At 34.5% G+C, this 20,449-nt stretch overlaps 2 protein-coding genes across 2 annotated transcripts; both read left to right on the forward strand.

Annotated features, from left to right (window-relative positions):
- Window positions 1–5,135: 5,135 nt before the first annotated feature.
- Window positions 5,136–8,876, forward strand: LOC125871253 (non-specific phospholipase C1). The gene is made up of 3 exons (XM_049551851.1): window positions 5,136–6,414; window positions 7,016–7,192; window positions 8,325–8,876. Exons 1-3 carry the CDS (start codon window positions 5,289–5,291, stop codon window positions 8,651–8,653), a joined length of 1,632 nt encoding a protein of 543 aa, XP_049407808.1. The 5' UTR covers window positions 5,136–5,288; the 3' UTR covers window positions 8,654–8,876.
- Window positions 8,877–13,833: 4,957 nt separating this feature from the next.
- On the forward strand, window positions 13,834–14,184 carry LOC125869765 (uncharacterized). The gene has a single exon (XM_049550205.1). The coding sequence runs from the start codon at window positions 13,834–13,836 to the stop codon at window positions 14,182–14,184; it is 351 nt and encodes a 116-aa protein (XP_049406162.1).
- Window positions 14,185–20,449: the final 6,265 nt, after the last annotated feature.

Below are 20,449 nucleotides of genomic sequence, written 5' to 3' on the forward strand. Positions count from 1 at the left end.
CCTGAACTCATTGATGGATTCTTAATGTTGTATTGTTCTTGGCATGTTGAATCATTTGCATCAGCCCAACGGAAGAATCCACATCCATTACCGGATGAATATTTTTGGCAACCCCAAAACATTCTTCCAGGATTAGTTGGTGTTCTTGATGTCTTTAGTTCAACATATATTCCACAGTAGCAACATCGAACCGTCATTGTGAAGACCAACAAAATCAAACCAACAAAAATACAATAGAACCACACAAAAAAAAAAAAAAAAACAAAAATACAATAGAATCACACAAAAAAAAAGATGAGTAGATTGAAGGAAAAATTAAAGGCAACAAAAATAAAAGAGAAAAAATTGAAGAGACAAAATCGAGAAAAAAAGGAGAAAAAAGCTCAAATTTGTCCAACAATGGTGTTTGAGTGAAAATAAAGAAGAAGAGATGGCCTTTAAAGGTCAAAATTTGACCGTTAGTGCCTTTTTAAGGCGTCTCACGCTCTTACCTTGTGTGTATCACACGCTCCATGTGGTGTCTTTCCACATAGGATGCCACATCAAAAAAAGTATTTAAAATGTTGGGTTTGGATGGTTTCAGGGGTCCAGATGACAAAATGGTAAGTATAACGGTTCACAATACAAACAGATACAAGTACAAGGGTCCACCAGACCATTTCGCCTATCTTTTGTAGTCAATTCAAAGTTATATATTTCCTCTATAGTTAATATCTTATCCCATAGTTGTATTTTTATATTTTTTGTCTTATATGTGATCATGCTTCCTTCATTATTAAATCTTGTTACTACTATCGGTGTTTTAAACTTTTCCCCCTTATCTTCTGGTAAACAATTGTATTTACATATATTAGTTTCTGCTCCCGTATCTATCATTAGTGTATAATATCTGTTGTAATATCCCCTCTATTATTATCTTTGCAAGTATATATATTTTCATGTTTTTATCATAAGAAAGTTCTTTTTATTATTTTCTTCTTATTATTATAATTTATTGTTAACTGTTTGTCTTCTAAATTATATGGTTTTACTTGTTCTAGCCATTTTATTCCTAAAGTGATATTTTTATCTCCTTGATATATTTTAAATTTTATTACTATTGGTACTCCTCCAATGATTATTTCCTTTTCTATAGTTTCTTCGGTATACATCAATGTTTTTGGTAGTTCAGGGCATAATTGTTCAGTAGTTATTATTTCATCTTTCGTCACTAATTCTCTTGTAATATACTCCCTCCGTTCCATTTTATGTGGCATTATTTCCTTTTTGGTCAGTCCCAAAAAGAATGTCACATTTCCTTATAAGGTAACTTTATAAAGGTACAATTCCTCTTTTATCCTTGTTGGTCCCACTTAATCTTAAAATAATACTCCAATACATTTATGAGGAGAGAGAAAAAAGAGTCTACTTTTTAAAGGGCAATTTAGTAAACATTTCAAAGTCTTCTTTTATTTCTTAAACTCCGTGCCCGGTCAAATGTTGCCACATAAAATGGAACGGAGGGAGTAGTTTACTTCTTGTCCTGTATTTATTAATATTAAATATTTTCGTTGTTCCATTACTCCTGTTATGTAGTAATGATGTGGTTTTATTTCTTCTTCCATTGATTTTTGTGGGGTTTTATCTATTCTTCTTGAGGTACTCATTTTTTATGATATTTGGGGTATCTCATTGTTTATTCTTTTTGATATACTTAGTCTTTCTTTTACTATTTCCAAATCTTCTTCTATATCAATTTCATTATAACTATAATCATTATTATCTATGACTGTAACTATCCTTTCAAAAAGATTTTCTATTTTTATTTTATTTATTTTATTTTTTGCTGTTATTTTATGTTTTGTTGTTAAAACATATAAGTTTTTACATCTAGCTGTAAATATTTTACTTCCCGGGGCTAGTTCTATCCCTGATATTTTCCAATATAATACTAGTGATTTATCTATATTTCTGTCATTTATTGCTACTGAATAGTTAGCACTTATTATAAATTTATATTTTTGGTATATGAGGTTATCTTTTACTGCACTTATTATACTTTTTTCTATAGGTTGTATGATTCTATCATCTGCTAAGTATATTTCTATGGGTGTATCTATTCCTTCTCTAAAACATGCTTTTATTAATATTTCCGTTCCTCTTAAATGTACATGCTTAATTGGATTTTTAGCCATAGTATCTTGTATTTCGTTATTTATTATTCGTTTGTTTATTATTGGTATTTTAGCCTTTCCTTTGGTATATTTGCAATCTATGATATGTTCTCTTTGACTTACTACATAATATTCTTCTTTTTGTCGTTTAAACCAGTTTCTTATTGTTGGTATTTCGAATATTTTTTCTACCATTAGGTCTAATTCTTTTCCTTTTATTTATTCAAATATATTATTATCAAATATTATTTTTTGTTCTGCCGATTCTTCATCTTGATATTTTTCTTTAGTTATTATTTGTATATCTGTTTCAGTCATTTATATAATGTTCATTATCTGATTCTATTGCTGAATTATTTTTCATTTCGTCTGTTTCATTTACTGATAATTCATATATGCTATCTTCACTTTCTAGTTCATAATCTACGTATTCTATTTGTGTATATTTTTCATTGTCTATTATTATTTCAGATATTTATTTTTTCTTTGGATTTTTAGGTAATTTACAATTTCTGGCTATATGTCCTAATTTTCCACAATTATAACAAGTACATTCCGTTAGTTTTCTTTTTGGTCTATATGGTCTTTTGGTTTTGTAGTTTTTTACATAGTATCTTCTTCTTGGTTTTTTATATTTTTATTTTGATCTATATTTTTTGTTATATCTCTTTTTATAGTATTTGTCAGTACAATCAAATTGGGGTGTTGTTTTATTTTTGCAACATGCTAAGTTTTTTATTAGTATTTTTTCCATTTTTATTTCTTTTTTATGTTTTTCACATAGTTCTATAAACCATCGTTGTAAGAATTTTATTCTGGCTCCTAAGGTATCTGTTAATCCTGCTTCATTCCAATTTTTTATTACTTTTGAATTAAAATGTTCTGGTAATTTTGTAAAATATAATTTTCTTATGTCCTTACTTTCTTCTGTGCTATATGTTCCTTTATAATAATATTCTCTAAATGCACATGTATATTCATCTATATAACACATATTACATATTGCTAATTTTGTCATTATATTCCGGTTTATGATTTTTTCTCTATTTTGTTCTTCTACTTCTGTTGTCATACTACTAAATTCATTTCTTATAGCTATTTCGTATTTATGTAATATTTCCTTAGTTGTAGTAGCTAATTCACCATTAGATTTTTTATTACTTCTTAGAGTTTTTAAACTTTCATCTGATAAATTTTGTAGCCATAATTTTACTGTTCCTATAAGTGTTCTTTCTATATATCCTGGTGTTTCTGTCATTCCTATTTTGTTATCTATTAATTGTTTTGATATATATCTCATCCATAATTGGATTGTTTTATTTATATCTGCTACACGGTCTAAATCTAAAAAATCATGTTGTTCAGTTATTGGTTTAAGTGTCCATTTTTTATTTAATCTTTTATCCCATATAGTTTTTTCTTTATCATATTGTCCATAGTTTGCAGTATAATATTTTAAATTTTTTGGGTTTTTTATTCCTGATGTACTAGGTTTTTCATCCATGTCTACGTCTCCTGTATTTACTTCTAAATTCTTTGTATTATCTATGTTTGCTAAAAGTTCCGTATATGTTTTGCTTGTTTTCAAATGTTGTTCATCTAGATCATTATCATTTATTTCATCAATTCTTATTTCGGGTATATTATTTTGGTTATTTTCTTCTTTTTCTTCTAATTCATCTTCTAATTGCAATTTTCTTTAAATTTATTTATCTCATTTGCTAATTTCGTTTTTTGTTCTTTTTCTTTTTGTCATTTCATACATCTCTTTTAACATTGCCAGCTCTTTTTCTAGTTCTATTATTTTAGTATTTTTTACTTCTTCTAATTGTTGTACTTCCTTTTTTGCTTGTTGTTTTATTTTTTCAATTTCCATTTTTCTATCTATTTCTTCATTTTCTTTTGTTATTCTTATTATAGCAGTTAAACTATCTTCTAGTTTTACCGTTTCTTTTTCTAACATTAAACTTATATTGTCACCTATTTTTTTGTATCTTTTTCCTAGATTAGAAAATATTATCTTTATTTTTAATCCGTCATAGTTTTCATATATTTTTTCGTCTATGGCATATTCTTTCTTATTCATTTATAGATTGTGTTGAAGTTTATATTCTAGACTTTCTATGATATAAAATAGTTTTCCTTTGTGCTACTATAGATTTTTTACAAGTTCCTGCGAATATATTACTGTTAAGTCTACTTTGCCTATGTGCTAATTCTTGTCTTTTTGCTATAATTATTTCAGTAAATTTTTGTCTATATTCGTTATTCTCGTTATTCATTGTATCTTTAGATATTGAATATATTTATATTCTATTTTAGATATATTATCTATTAATTGATTTAATTTGTCATTATCAGTTTTTGTGATATTGAGTTTTTTATATTTTGGATATAGTTTGTTTAATTTTTTTCTTATTTTTCTTAACTTTCTACTAGTATATTTCTTCTTATATTTCTTTTCATCCATATAAATTGATCGTAAGTCATTTGGGTTCGACAACTCGATTCTAAAAGAGTCATTTATTGCTTCTGCGACCACGTGCACTTGCGTGTGCATATGAGAGCAACATTAGTCACATCAATTTTTTTTTATAACAAGTTCACTTCATTTACTATTTCAATATAGGAATCTCAATAACTCAGTTGATTATCTACCTACACTTTAACTTAGTTGGTGAAAATTGTATTTCATACCTTGTAATTCACTCCCCGTTTTCTCTTACTATTTCAGTATTTACTCTCCTCTCCTTCTTAAAGTTAACCATTGGTTGTTCTATGTTTATGTGAAACTATTGCTTTAAAAGTCAGACATAGACTTAAGATAATATTTATCTATCTAATTTTCTAATAAATAAATTATAATTTTAAAAGGCATGAAGAGTGTATGAAATGTTGTTTGACATTTCAAATAAATTTGACAAAGGGAATATAAAACGTTTGGTTATAAAGTGAAGGAAAAATTAAAATAAAAGACAAATAGTGTAACATTTGAGATAGGATTCTTAAATTGCCTGCTACCAAATGATGCTCAGCGGCTATGCCATTTTCCAAGACTAGTACTTGTATATAAGTCTTGTCTATTCCGCAAACGCAATTCTCAACTACCGCCACCGGATTTTCAAATCGCTGGAAATGGGCCATCGGAAAATCCTTTTCCCAGCGACCCACTTGGGTTTATTCTTTATACTTTACCTGCTTTCATCCACTTGCGTTTCCTTTTCCTTTCCGTTTGTGAAGCCCAAGAATCACAAAATCAACGGACCCATCAAAACTCTTGTCGTTTTGGTCATGGAAAACCGCTCTTTTGATCATATTCTGGGTTGGCTCCACAAGACCCGACCGGATATCGATGGGCTGAAGGGCTCCGAGTTTAACAGGGTTAATGCTTCAGACCCTTATTCCTCAAAAATCTTTGTCTCCGATGATGCTGTATTCGTTGATACTGATCCAGGTCACTCTATTCAAGCCATTCGGGAGCAGATATTCGGGTCGAATGATTCTTCAGCAAACCCAGCTCCGATGAGCGGGTTCGTGCAGCAGGCTGTTAATATGGGCGTGCCTGGTATGGAGCAGACCGTGATGAGCGGGTTTAAACCAGAGTTAGTACCGGTTTACACTGATTTAGCGAAGGAGTTTGGCGTTTTTGACCGTTGGTTCGCGTCGGTTCCGGCTTCAACTCAGCCGAATCGGTTTTACGTTCACTCGGCAACTTCTCACGGAGCTTCGAGCAATGTCCGTAAAGACTTGATCCATGGGTTCCCTCAAAAGACTATATTCGATTCTTTGGACGAAAATGGGCTCTCATTTGGAATTTACTACCAAAACATGCCAGCTACCTTATTTTTCAAGTCACTCAGAAAACTGAAACATATTTTTAAGTTCCACAATTATGCATTAACGTTCAAAATCCACGCTAAACTTGGGAAACTTCCAAATTACGTTGTGATTGAGCAGAGATATTTCGATGTTAAAATTGACCCAGCAAATGATGATCATCCATCACACGATGTAGCACTTGGACAAAAATTTGTCAAGGAGGTTTATGAGACATTGAGGGCAAGTCCACAGTGGAAAGAAATGGCACTCTTGATTACATATGACGAACATGGTGGCTTCTTTGATCATGTACCAACTCCTGTTTCTGGGGTGCCTAATCCTGATGGCATTATCGGGCCTCCACCATATTACTTCAGATTTGACCGCTTGGGGGTTCGTGTTCCGACTTTCTTGATTTCACCATGGATTGACAAGGCCACTGGTGAGTCAGTCATCTTGTCCTTTATATACATACAACTTACTTGTTTCATTTCAAAAGAGAACTCACCAGGCTGTTTTCAGGATTCTTTCATATGAATATCGTAAATTCTATAGTTAAGCTCATTGCTATATGTCTGGAATTGTAGCTATAACTAGATATGTTGAGTTAAAAGGGTGTGACTACAACTGTACAGGAATATCCTGAGATAAATATGGGCTTAGTGATTATTTAGACAAAAGTTAACCTCAAAAGCTGCACACTCACACATTTTTATGTACAGATGCCCTCTTTCGGTACTGGAGAGCACATCTAAATATAAGCTTACATAGCCAAAAAAAAAAGGAACATATGAATGCTACTCTCTTAGTTGTTATGTTCATGCCTCTGGAAATTTAATTAGTATTTTTCTGTATTGATTGAGAAGCTCAATGGGCTGAATGACTAAGTTTATCTCTTTGATTATTGATAAGTCATTAATGTTATTATGCTATATTCATCTTTCTTACCTTCTCCTTTATTTTTCTCAAACCGTTGTCTACATATTGGTGCTGGTGGATTGGAATGTTTAAACATATATACCTGACCAATATGTTTGATGCAGTGATCCATGAGCCGACAGGTCCAACTATGTTTTCACAATTTGAGCACTCTTCCATACCAGCAACTGTGAAAAAACTTTTTAATCTGAAATCAAGTTTCTTAACCAAGCGAGACGCATGGGCTGGGACCTTTGAGAACTATTTCTGCTTGCGTAAGACTCCTCGTGATGATTGTCCAGGTTTGTATGCATACAACTTCAGCAAACCATGAACAAATACTTAGTTGATTTCTCCATTATTGCATGCTTAATACTGAAAATTCTATGTTCATACAGAAGTGACTGATAGTTACTTATAAGACGGAGAGTACTTCCAGGGCATATGGTCTGCTTTTAAATGTTGATGCTTTAGGAAATACTTTTAAGAGTAAACGTATTCTAGCTAAATTTCTTCAAATGCATATGGTGAAGATATTCTATTGCAAGATGCTTATTAGTAGTTTTAAGATGCTGTCTGCTGTGATTACTATTACTATCAAAATACTTCTGCTTTCCTCAAGCATGTCATGATTGTAAGCAAACATATACTTTTTTGCTAGATGAGCTGGCTTAACATGTCCTTGTGGAGCTCTGTTGGCTCCCTCATGAACTCATTGTCCTGTCTTGAATAGGATCTTCTTTTGATCCTCTACTTCACTTTAGCTGCTCCAACTCATGCATGAGTTGTAATTCTATTTCATCATTTAGAGCAATGGGATGTTTTCCATCTTTTGTATTGGTAAAAGCTACTATTGTGCTTTGTTCTGTCGTATAGTTTAATAAAGCAGATAGGATCTGTTATAACATTCAGACGGTAGGGAGGAAGAAGAATTGAGTGCTTTATCTTTGACGAGTGCTGGCCTGAATATGGTAGAACATATCTAATCTGATATAGCCGAAGGTTGGATTTTCCCAGCATGTCTGTACTGTATACTATGCTGAATTGTCTAAAACGACATCATTTAAAAACTTTAGTGGGTAGAGACGGAACATATTTATTTTAGTTATGCAATGTGCCCTTCCACATGTGGCTTAATTATTTTCTTGAGCGAAGTGGGAATCAAACCCAGGTAAGCCCACTTAATGTCCACCCGTGCACCCGAAATTAACCGGTGGAACCACTTTGTTGCTAAGGGTGCCAACAGAGAAATATATACTCTATTTAAGATATATTTACATACATTTTTTCCTATGTTAAGGGGGTACCCTTGATCCCTGTATCCCAAGTGTAGATTCGCCTCTCCGTTGCAAATTCTTCATATTAAACAAGAGCCTAATCACCCGTTTAAGAGGCAGATTGATCCTAATCGTTTGATCGATATGATATATACAGAGAAACTTGCGGAGGTGAAGACAAATCTAAGACCATGGGGACCAAGAGAGGATGCAAAGCTCTCTGAATTTCAAATAGAACTGATCCAGCTTGCTTCACAGCTTAATGGAGATCATGTTCTCAAAAACTACGCTGATATTGGACGGAAGATGAATGTCCGTGAAGCTAATCAATATGTAGATGATGCAGTCAATAGGTTCTTGGAAGCTGGTAGGGCTGCTCTGAGAGCTGGAGCGAATGAGAGTGCCGTTGTTGCAATGAGACCTGCCCTCACTAGCCGATCATCAGCATCAGATGGAGGATTCAACAAGTATCTGGAAGCCTACTAGTCTATTGTAAGTAGTGTCTGTATGTATTGTTATAATCCACCTTCTTACATAATGAACAAAATTTGTGGTTACCCATTAATTGTGTCCTTCCAAGGATATATACAAAAATTAGGAAGTCTTTGTTTTCAATGTTGGGATGGTTATTGTAATCACTTTTAGTAAATAGTAAATCATTTTAGCCTCATATGTTCCTATGATATGAATACCCATCTTTTTGCGACTTCTTCCTTAACTTTCTTATCAAAATAATTTGCTGTTAGTTCCAACTTCCAAGCATACAATTTAACTTGCAGTAGAACTAGTGCTTTTTTGGTCCCTTCCTATAATGGTTTAAACATAACAATAAAGTTTGTTATAGTACTCTGTCAAACATTATAATTTATGGCTCTATAGTTAAATTTAGAAGGAACCAGAAAGAGTATTAAAATAGGGAAAATTAGACAAAATGTGTGGATCAAATTCCGGGTCAAAATAACCCAATTATAATTTATTTCATAAAATGGTCATTCGGCGAAGAGCATGCGGCCGGCCATCTATGACTCTTTCAAAGTTATTGTATTATATATGATATATGCTACTAATATTCCCTCAATTTTTACTCTATTCGGAAGGCGTAGTAATTAATTACAATAACCCTATTTTAACATCTAAATAAAAATAGCACGATTAGGACCTGTTCCGCATAGTTATCATTTTTTTTAAAAAAAATTATTTGAAAATCATGGTTTGATTAAGAAAATTTTAAAATTCATCAAATTTGAAAAACAACTTATAATCTGTTTTTCAATTCAATTTGCACTTGTATTTAAGTTCATTTAAGCATGAAAAATTTAGACTTTCAATTAATGATTATTTCTCAACTATAAAACTGTACATATGTATTTTGTTAATAATTTAGGACTCTTAAAAGGAGATTTGAGTTGGTCGGGATTGATAAAAGTTCAGCCTGTGGAGGAAGATGAACTGATGCAATGTATAAATTTTATTTAAACAATGTTTATGAATATGAATATTATATATACACACACATCTCTAATACGTAATTATACACTATTTATATACTCTCCCCGTGTGACTATGCCACAACCTTTGAGTTAAAAAAATATATATACTCTCTTCGTTCCGTTGTATATAGCACCATTTGACTTGACACGATTGAACCCCAAAAATGTGACAATATTTAAAAATTAATTTTGAGATAAGTTATCTTGTGATTTTATTCTAATCAACCATGAGATAAATTAATTTTAAAATTAGTTGTCCTTGTTGTTCGTACCAAACACTACTTTTGAATTCGTGATATAAAACAAAGCTATGGTAGGGTATATTCTACATCACAACTTGATAAATCTTTCAACGTCTTTTACTATGCTGAAGTTTCCATGAGAAGTTTTGCGTCTTCAAAAGTATCCTAACGTATATTCGCTCTCCCTCATTATCTACTTTGCTTTCCTTCCTTTCAAAAATAGCATAGTAGTATCTTTTTTTGGTTGTCATGATTATATTGCCACTACATATTTTAAAGCAAAGCAAAGACTTTACTTTCCACTTTTCTTGGTGAGTTTAACCTGACAAGTGATATACAACTTGAGATTTAAATGACCAATATTTACCACCTAGGGCCTCGGTAGGGGTAACAATTAAGCGGACTGGGTGAAATTTGGCCGGTTATAACGAGTCAAGACAATATTTGAGTCAAGATCAAACCTAACTCAAATTTGCTTGGGTCAAAATGGGTTAGGTAATGAGTTATATATTGAGTCAAGACCCAACCCAATTTTTACTTAGTTAAATTGTTTTACTTGGCCTTTTAAAATATTTTAGTACCTAATAAAATTATTATTTTTCTTTATTATGGCTATATATAACATATCAAATTTGAAAAAAAACTTTTTAAAAATATTTTGATAAGATTTCTCACAAGTCAATTCGGGTAATATATTAATCCAACTTTTAATGGATTGAAATGAATTGAACTCGTGAATAAACGGGCCAACAACCCGCGTAAACTTAAATGGGTTGGGCGGGTTGGGTTTGATTTTGCCACCCCTAGGCCTGGGTTGATGATGCTAATAAAGAGAGTTAATTTCTTAAATGGTCACTCACTCAAGTATTAAAAATTGTCGTCAAATATCATTTTTTATTTTATTTAGGATCAAAATATTACACAATTATTATTATTTTCCTAAAAAAAAATATTTAACACTTCAAAAGCCTCCTTCTCTTTAATTCATCATACTCATTTAACTAAAATTTAATCTTATTTTTTTAAAAAAATAATACTTTAGTTTATTAGGAAGAAATTTTCTTAGTTAGGAATCCTATCATGCTTGAACTTTATCATTTTTTTCTACTAAGAAGAATAACTTTTTAACACTTACTATAATGCCATCAATTTTGAATCATTTACTAATTATAAAACATACATATTCAAAATATATTGCACTTTTAAAAAAATTCAGGTGAAGTTCAAATTATATTGTGAATTCTTAAAAAATCCAATTGGGAATGACTTAACTGTCCCCCTGTTTTGCTGCACTAAATTGTAATGCTAAGACAATGACTCTAGAGATACCAGGGAGGGAAAGGTTGGAGTGGGAAGGGGTGTACAAGCCTAAGCCATTAAAGATCATATCATTCCATCATGATAGCAAACTTCTAGGGCAGGATGGTTTATCATATTTGGGATCTTTAGTGCGGAGTCTCTTTTCATTGAGTCTATCCCTATGCTTTATGGGTTTCCAAAGGTGTTTCCCACCGATCTTCCTGGTATGCCCCACATAGGGACATAGACTTTTGTATTGACTTGGAGCCGAACACTCACCAATCATTTCCTCCCTATCACATGGCTCCGGTAGAGTTAAGAGAGCTTAAGAGTCAGCTTCAGGAATTGCTTGATAAGGGATTTGTTAGTCCTAGTGCTTCTCCATGGGTGCTCCTGCCTTGTTTGTAAAAAAGAAAGAGGGTAGTATGGGGATTTATATAGATTACCGATAGTTGAATAAGGTTACCATCCGAAATAAGTATCCCTTGTATCACATATATAATTTGTTTGACCAATTGCAGGGTGCATTTGTCTTTTCTAAGATTTATTAGAGGCCAGGGTACCATCAGTTAAAGATTAGGACTAAGTATATATCTAAAAAATCTTTCCTGACCCGGTACATGCATTTTGAGTTTTTGGTAATGTCGTTTCGATTGACTAATGTGCGTGCAACGTTTATGAGTTTGATGAATAGGGTGCTTAAGCCATTCTTAGATTTCTTTATGATTGTTTTTAAGGACAATATTTTGATTTAATCCAATGGGGAGGAGTAGTATGCAAACAATCTTTGTATTGTTCTGTGTATCTTGGAGAAACAAAAATTGTATGCTAAATTTTCTATGTGTGAATTCTACCTACCTTTGGTTGCTTTTCTAGGGCATGCAATTTCAAAAGAAGGGATGATGGTAGATCCCAAAAATATTCATACATTTAAGAATTGGGTTCGGCCTAGCTTTGTGACAAAGGTGAGACGTTTTGTGGGGGCACGCTAGCTATTTTCGCAGGTTTGTAAAGAACTTTGCTTCTATTGCTAAACACGACCATGTTGAATCAAAAGGAGGTACCTTTTGAGTGGTCAGATAAATGTGAAGAAAGCGTTCAAAAGCTCAAGGATCTTTTGACTACAACGCCAATCTTGACCTTGCTGGTGGAAGTTTATGATTTCATTGTTTATTGGGAAGCTTCACATTTTGGTTTGGGTGTTGTGTTGATACAGGAAAAGAATGTCATAGATTGTGATTCCAAAAAAGTTGAAGGTTCATGAGAGGAATTACCCCATCCATGACTCGGAGTTGGTGGTAGTGGTGTTTGCTCTCAAGAACTAGAGGCACTATATATATAGCGTTAGTGTGAGGTATTCATTGAGCATCCCAGTCTCCAACATGTGTTCACTAAGAAGGGTCTAAACTAGACACATAGGAGTTGGATGGAGTTGCTCAAGGTTTATGGTGTGACCATTCAGTAGCACTGGGGTAAGGCTAATATGGTGGAAGACAAATTGAGCCGAAAGACGGTTAGCCTGGACAATTTGGCTTGCTTTGGAATATCAAAGTGTCCTTTTGCTAAAGAGATTCAGACTTTGGACTCTAAGTTTATGTGGTTGGGAATCTCCGAGAAAGGTGGGGTGCTAGCCAATATTGAGGTCACACCCACCTTCATAAAGAAAATAAAGATTAAACAATTTGAGGATGAATAGTTGGCTAGGCTCAAAGGTAAGGTGGTGTATGGGGAGACCCAAGATGCCACACTTGATGTTGATGGTGTGCTCAAGTTTAGAGCAAGGATTTGTATTCCCTCATGTTGATAAGTTGATCTAGAATGTGTTGGCAGAGGCTCATGGTTCACCATATTCTACTCATCCAGGTGTGACTAAGATGTATAGGTATTTGAGGCAACTTTATTGGTGGAATGGAAAGACATTGCAGAATATGTTTCCAAGTTCAAGAATTGTCAACAGGTAAAGTATGAACATCAAAGACCAGTAGGTTTGCTTCAGAGGATGCCCATTCTCTAATTGAAGTGGGAGAAGATATCCATGGATTTCATGGTAGGACTACCCAAGACTTTGGGTAAATATGATTCAATTTGGGTTTTTGTTGATAGGTTGAATTAATCACCCCACTTCATTCTAGATAGAGTGGATAACGACTCTCAACGGCTGGCAAAGATTTATCTGAAGGAGATAGTTAGGTTGCACGTGGTGTCCCTCTCTATCATCTCAGACTGCATTACTTTGATGTTTTGGGGTAAGCTACATGAGACATTGGGTACTCAACTCACTTGCAATACTACTTTCCATCCACAGACTGACAGTCAGTCAATGAGGACTATTAAGGTATTGGAAGATATGTTGAGAGCATGTGTAATTGATTTTGGGGGCCATTGGGATCAATTTCTTCCTTTATGTGAGTTCTCCTATAATAATATTTATCACTCCAACATTGATATGGCACCACTTGAGGCACTATAGGGGAGGGGATACAGACCGACCATAGACTGGTTTGAGGTTGGGGATGTGAATCCTTTGAGTGTTGACTTGGCTAGGAAAGATCAGGAAAGGGTGAGGGGGATTCAAGCTAATTTGTTGGCAGCCCATAGTAGGTAGAAGGAGTATGTAGATCGCAAGGTAAGAGACATGACTTTTCAGGTCGGTGATCAGGTTCTATTGAAGGTATCACCTATGAAAGGAGCCATGAGGTTTGGTAAGAAAGGTAATCTTAGCCCTCGCTACATTGGTCCATGTAAGGTTCTTGAAGGCGTGAGGCCAGAGGCTTGCATGTTAGCACTGCCACCCAACCTATCTGGGGTTCATCCAGTGTTTGATGTGTCTATGCTAAAGAAAGGCCATGGAGATGGAGACTATATCATTAAATGGGACTCAATTGTGTTGGACAAGGACTTGCGATATGAAGAGGAACTTATTGTGATTCTTGGTCAGAATGTCCGGAAGCTGAGGACAAAGGAGATCAAATCGAAGGTTTATTGAAAACATCATTCAATTGAAAAAGCTACGTGGGAGAAAAAAAGGGACATGTGATACAAGTACCCTCCTTGTTTGACATTTCAGGTACTAGCCCCTTTTCTACTTTAGCTTAGGTTTTCTTATTTGGTTACTCATGGATGAGTGATGGGTACATTGGTTTCTATTGTAACTACCTGATACGGTCATTTTGAATAGGTCAATAGGGAAAGAAATTGGGTCAGTAAACTTTTTGGGTAGTGACTTACATTTTTTTTGGCTAGGCTAGGCTCTGAAGGAATCTGGGCTAGCTGAATTCTTGGGGGAATAGATGTTTGGTTGTTATATTCTTCTAGACAATACATTTAGGAGTCCATAAGGCCTTTCAAAATTGAATTTGGGTAAGTAAAACTCCTGTAATTGAACTTGTCGTGAAAGGGATGATGGGACATCAACGGAAGAGTTTGTGTTGTAAAAATAACATTTTTCCAGAGCTTCAATTTCTAAACTTGTTTTGATATTGCTATAGAGGGAGGCATCTCTCTACAATGGAGTGTGCAGAACGCTATAGAAAGGCTAGTTGACATCATTGCGACGCCGCTATAGCAAGATGAATCGAGATTTTATGCAGAAAACATTCCAAAACCCCTATTTTTTATATTTTGAGTTCTTGAACTTAGGAGGGGCGATTTTGGGAAATTTTCATCAGTTTCCCATGGAATTCATTGATAAAGATAAGAATTCAACTCCTCAACATTGTAAATAGATTTTCAAGCTGTAGAATCTAGGTTATTGTTATTGGGGGAAGGTTTTGACATGATTTCATCGTGAGCAAGAGCCCTAAGTTGGGGAAGATGATCATATTTTGGCCAGTGTTAGGATTCATTAATAATCCAGGTATACTAATAGGATATTAGTGATTTATTGTTTTTTATATTATTTGTTTTAGACCAAGAACAAGCTAATGAATTTCACAGGGGGAAAGCTTGGGTTATTTAGAGTTTTAAAGAGGCTTGATTTGAGGTAGGTGATGGTTGTATGTTTTCAGTTAAATATGAATGCATGTCTACTACTTTTTAGTATCATTTGTGCAATGCATGATAGGGAGACATATGAAGTGACATCATGTAGGTAATCTCATACATTGAACTTGTGCTTTTCAAATGGTCTTGTTCATTGTACTATGTGATTGTGCATGATTGTTAGTGATTGTTGGTTGGCTCAGGTACCACACCGGTACACTAATTATAGATGGCTAGGGTACCACATCGGTACATTAACAACTTGGGTTTGGGTTTTGTGAGAGGACCTAGTATTCACATTCTAATCATGTGAGACATGTACTTATGCATTGTTTGACCCAAGAGTTGCATTTCATCACATGTGACTAAGAGTCTATGTGGTTGATGATTGTTGAAATATTATGCATTGTTATATGTGTTGTTGTATTATGGTGGTTGTTTGTATCCATATCTTGGACTGCCTATGTGATCCTACCAATACATTGTGGTTTGTGTACTGATACCGCACCCATTATTTTCCTTGGTGAGTATAGGGCATCTTCCAATAGCTGATTTGAGACCTCAGTTAAAAGACTCCTAATTTTGAGTCCAAGGGTGAGCTTCGTCTTGTATACTACCATGGATTCTTATGCATATTCTTGTCTATTTATTCGGACACACACTTATAGGTTTTAGTTTATGCTTTGTTTCATGGTTGTATCCCCATGTTAATAGTTTAGAGTGTTGGTATGATGATGTCACAACCCAAAATTAGGCCATGATGACGCTTACTATAACCCCTCGAGTAGGAAAGCCTAAACCCAAAATACAAGATGTGGAAGATAATAGTTTAAATAGAAATAATAATAATAAGCGGATGATAATGCTCAAACCATCCTAAAAACATTAACATAATAAGCGGCCGTTGTCAATAAAAATATCCAAATAAGAGTTGGGGTCGAATCCCGAAGAGAGTGATATAGTGCAAGGAATTCTATGAAGAAATTTAGAGTGTAAATCAATTCATTTGCAATAAGTAAGAACAATGGATGGATGATTCCACCAAATTTACAAAAAGTTTTTTTATATCAAGAGTTACAGTCAAACTAGAAATTCAGAAATTCAACTAATTAATAAACAATCTAGGCGTGTGGGAAATGTTATGTCACAAAGGGGTAATTGTGTTGCTTAAAATGCTAGACAAACATGGATAGGTTGGGTCATCTTCAATTATACTAATCTTCTGTCAATCTCATAATATCAATTCATAGAATCTCCTTTCGGTCTCATCTATGTGATTCACAAATCAACCCACTACCTTACAAAATCTCTCTTTCGAGTAGATTTGGTCAAAAAGATCTGACCCATAATTTATCTTTCAAGAAAATTATAGAAATCAAACCTAAATTTCAAACATTAGACTAAGTACTCACTTTAATCAATATCTTTCAAGCATCAACCGAAGATCTAAACTAGGATGAAGTTTACAACCTTAACCCATAAGTTAACCCATGCTAATTAGTCCAAATCCATGAAGGAACAACAATAAAATAGAGCAAAACACAATACCCACTATATTAAATCAATGCACCCCAAAAATAGGGGCTTTAGCCGCCCCTCACAAAAAGTAAAGAAATTATACCTATCATAAAGACAACCATAGATGTGATGAAGTTAAGCAATTATATTCAACACCCACTTTGATTTCAACTTCAATTTGCCAAATTCTAGAGTAAAAGTTAAAACCCCAACACTAAGAGTGTTTATCTCAAAAGCATACAAGTTGAGAACTCTAAAACTCTATTCTAATAGTTTCAAAAGTTTTCTTATGCAAAAGTCTTCTACTTTCTCTCTCCTTTGAGCTATTTTTAGATTTCCAAAATTCACTGTGTGACCACTTCGACGACGTTAGTCGAGCTCTCCAAGAAAATTCTGCGGATCGATGTCAGCTCCTTAGCTCGCCCTACTCTTGCTTTAGGCTTCAATTGTTTGAACCTAAGTCAGCGAGCTCGTTTAAGTCTGATTTTTACATTCAGCAAATCATCAAGTACCACCTTTGTTCGTCTTTTTAGCCTTCACTTTTCTTCCAAGTCCTATCACCTTCGGTGATGATAAGCATGTTCGCCTTATGTATTTGGTGGGTCACCATCCCTCTTTGAGTACACCGACTTGCTCCAATTAATTCCAATATTGAGCACTGTAACTTTGGGTGAGGTCGTGCCAGTTTGGCGATCCACCCTTTGGGTTAGGCGATCAACAATGTAAAGTTTACACCTTTTTCTAGGTTTTTGGCCTTTCTTTCAAGTATTCATCCTTGCATTATCCCTTAGCCTTTATATCTGCAAATCATCAAAATATCATCAGAATAAGACATAATCAGGCATTGAGAACACTAATTGTTAAACTAAATAGGCCTCAATTGAGTGTGAATCTACCACTTATCAACACCCCCAACTCAAATTTTTTCTTGTCCTCATGTAAATCAAGAATACACTTAGTTCAACAAGGGCCAGTACAACAGTTCTCAATGAGAGATAATATGCAAGTGCCATTACAAGACTACTCTCAAGGACATGTACACTCAATCATAATCAAAAGGCTTCAAATGGTGACTAGTCGGTATCAATATAAGCTTAAGCTCACTATTGCTTCTTCACTTATGCAAAATCATGTTTCAACAAATGCATTAAGGTGCCATCACCTCAAGAACGATTCCATGCTCTCAAAGTAAGTGAATAAAGAAGTTAGGAATTAATACAATACAACTCTCACTCTCTGAAAAACAAATTTATGCAAGTTTCATCCCATATGTTTGACCATATTTTCCAATCATCACACAATCTAATTCATGCAAGATCTCAAGGGTCTTTTTAGCTTGTAATGGGGCTGAGGGTTAAAGTATGGTCAATTTGGCTCTATGACTTCACCTTTTCGAAGCATTTTCATCTTCATGTCTTCTCAAGTGCTTTCTATTCCTTTTACTTGGGAACTCAAACTTTGACTTTTCAATCGTTTTATTTGATACCCATTTTATTTCCTTAAATCTTCTTTTCAATTCAATTTTGCATATTTTGTTCATCACCATTCTCTTTTTTTTTTAATAAGGAGGGGTCCTTTTTGTAGCATGCTTCAAAGTTGAGTCTCCGTGTTTCTGTTTTTTTTTCTTCCACTTGGCTTTCTTTCCTCCTGTTCCACACCCCAACTTAGGCTTTTGGCCTAATTTGGCTATTCAAATAGAATCAATGCTTCAGAAAGGATTTATTGGTGAGAAATTAAGGGAAATTTAGCTCAAGAGGTTTCAACATGATTTCTAACAAACGATTTTAGCTCAAATATTGCCAAAATTGTTCCACACCCTCACAAGGTAGTCACAAAAGGTATGTGCATTTGGGGTTTCTCTCAAAATATGTGCCCAAGGTCATTTCTTGCATTCACCAAAGCTAGAAAATTGGACTAACAAGGCAAATTTTAGGATTCAACAAGCATGATTTCTAGTAAAACCTTACCACATAAGGCACTTCAAACATAATCATTTAGCATATCCCGACAACATAAAAAGATTACGTGTGATGTTCATTGCAAGACTCACATCAAAACGCAGCTAATCAACACAAGATTCCACTAGATCATTCAAAAGTGCAGCCACACTGATTTATTCTTGCAATACAAACACTAAACACAATGCTCATCATGTGTACTATTCAAGACATCGATATTGACCCAATCTATCCTCGAATCATTATCAATGAAAACACAAGCATTTCAAAGACTTCCAAAATCATGAGGAAATTGAATATGGATAGAAAATTTGAGATGAACCATCAATTTACTAAAAAAAACAAAAAAAAAAACAAAATACTATAATTATCCAAAAGTAAATCTGAAAGTAACAAAATGCAATCAAAAGGGAAATATTGGCAAAATGCCCTCACCCCACCAAAATAAAAACAGTAGTGCCCTGAATACAAAATAAAGTAATAAAAGTACGGAAGGAGAGATAAAAGTCCCCTTAATAGTCTATGCCTATAAAGTGCTCAGATCTGGAGTCTCAAGAGGGGTGTCATTATCTTGGGCATCAGTGCCTGACAAAATGATCACAAGAGGTAGCATAGCAGGCTCAATCAAGGCATCAGTGCCCAACACATCAATAGGAGGAATGGTGGATTCTGAAGAGACCCCACTAGTGCTAACTGTGGAGGTTCCATATGGGATTTCTCCAACGTAGCATAGACCATAGACTCCTCAATATCCTACAGCTCCGTCAAGGTCATAGCGATCTGCTGCTCATCCTCATCTCTCTGTTTCTCCTCTGCATTTGTCTCCTCGACCAAATTATCATCGGACCCATCCTCATCTCTCTCATCTTCATCAACATCAACAACATCATCAATATTAGCACTAAAAGTAGTACCATCCACACTCGGCTACTCAGCCACACTAGTATGAAGCTCAACACTAGGCATAAAAGTAGGCACATACTAGGGCACATCGGGCAAGGGAACCACATCCCATATCATAGAAATATCCGTGGACTTTAGCTGGTCCACATCAACCCTTAGATTATCTATCCCAACCCTCATTGCTATCAAACCATATGAGCTACCCTCTATCTTTTTTCGGGACTCTATCCTAGCTATGAGATTATCAAACTTGTCACCATGCTACACTAGAGTGGCCTCACACTGAGTCAACCTAACCTTCAAGGAAGCTAATGCAACCTCAATCACTCGATCCATCAACTTGGTCCTATAACTCTCAACCTTAGTACACCTCACATCCGTAGACCGTGTAAAATTACCCATTTGGTATATCATCGCCTAGGTCAAGGGGGATTTGGGAGATATGAGTAGGGGTAGGTGTAGTAGTAAAAGTTGAAGTATAAGGCACTGAAGAAAGTTGTGGTATCTTTAGAAAAGGAGCAGATGGAGTGGCCTCGACCTCAAGAATGACATGATCAACCATGAGCGTAGCACCTGGTGGTGGAGGATTCCTCCTAGCTATATTACCATGTAAGTAACTAGCCTCGATCCTTCAAATGTCATTAGAGGAGGAAAGGGTGATCCTCACATCATTCCTCTCCTAGAATGGAACTCCCGCAGTCTCACACAATTATGTGATCAAGACCGAGAAGGGGAGAGAGACCTGCTCTTTTCTAGCCCTCATTAAGCTTTTATATACAATAATCGACCCCACATTTATCTTCTCCCTATTAATTATCATGCGAACCAAAACAACTTTTGCATGCCAGAGGATTGATTCATTTGTAATTACATGATATTGCTACCTATGAA

Source organism: Solanum stenotomum, chromosome 7 (genome assembly GCF_019186545.1).
Source record: "Solanum stenotomum isolate F172 chromosome 7, ASM1918654v1, whole genome shotgun sequence".
NCBI classification, from domain to species: Eukaryota; Viridiplantae; Streptophyta; class Magnoliopsida; order Solanales; family Solanaceae; genus Solanum; species Solanum stenotomum.

Coding starts and splice junctions, on each gene's coding strand:
- LOC125869765 (XM_049550205.1), top strand. CDS start 13,834: ATGACTTTTCAGGTCGGTGATCAGGTTCTATTGAAGGTATCACCTATG.
- LOC125871253 (XM_049551851.1), top strand. CDS start 5,289: ATGGGCCATCGGAAAATCCTTTTCCCAGCGACCCACTTGGGTTTATTC. Junction 6,415..7,015: donor ATGGATTGACAAGGCCACTG/GTGAGTCAGTCA, acceptor TGTTTGATGCAG/TGATCCATGAGCCGACAGGT. Junction 7,193..8,324: donor TCCTCGTGATGATTGTCCAG/GTTTGTATGCAT, acceptor TGATATATACAG/AGAAACTTGCGGAGGTGAAG.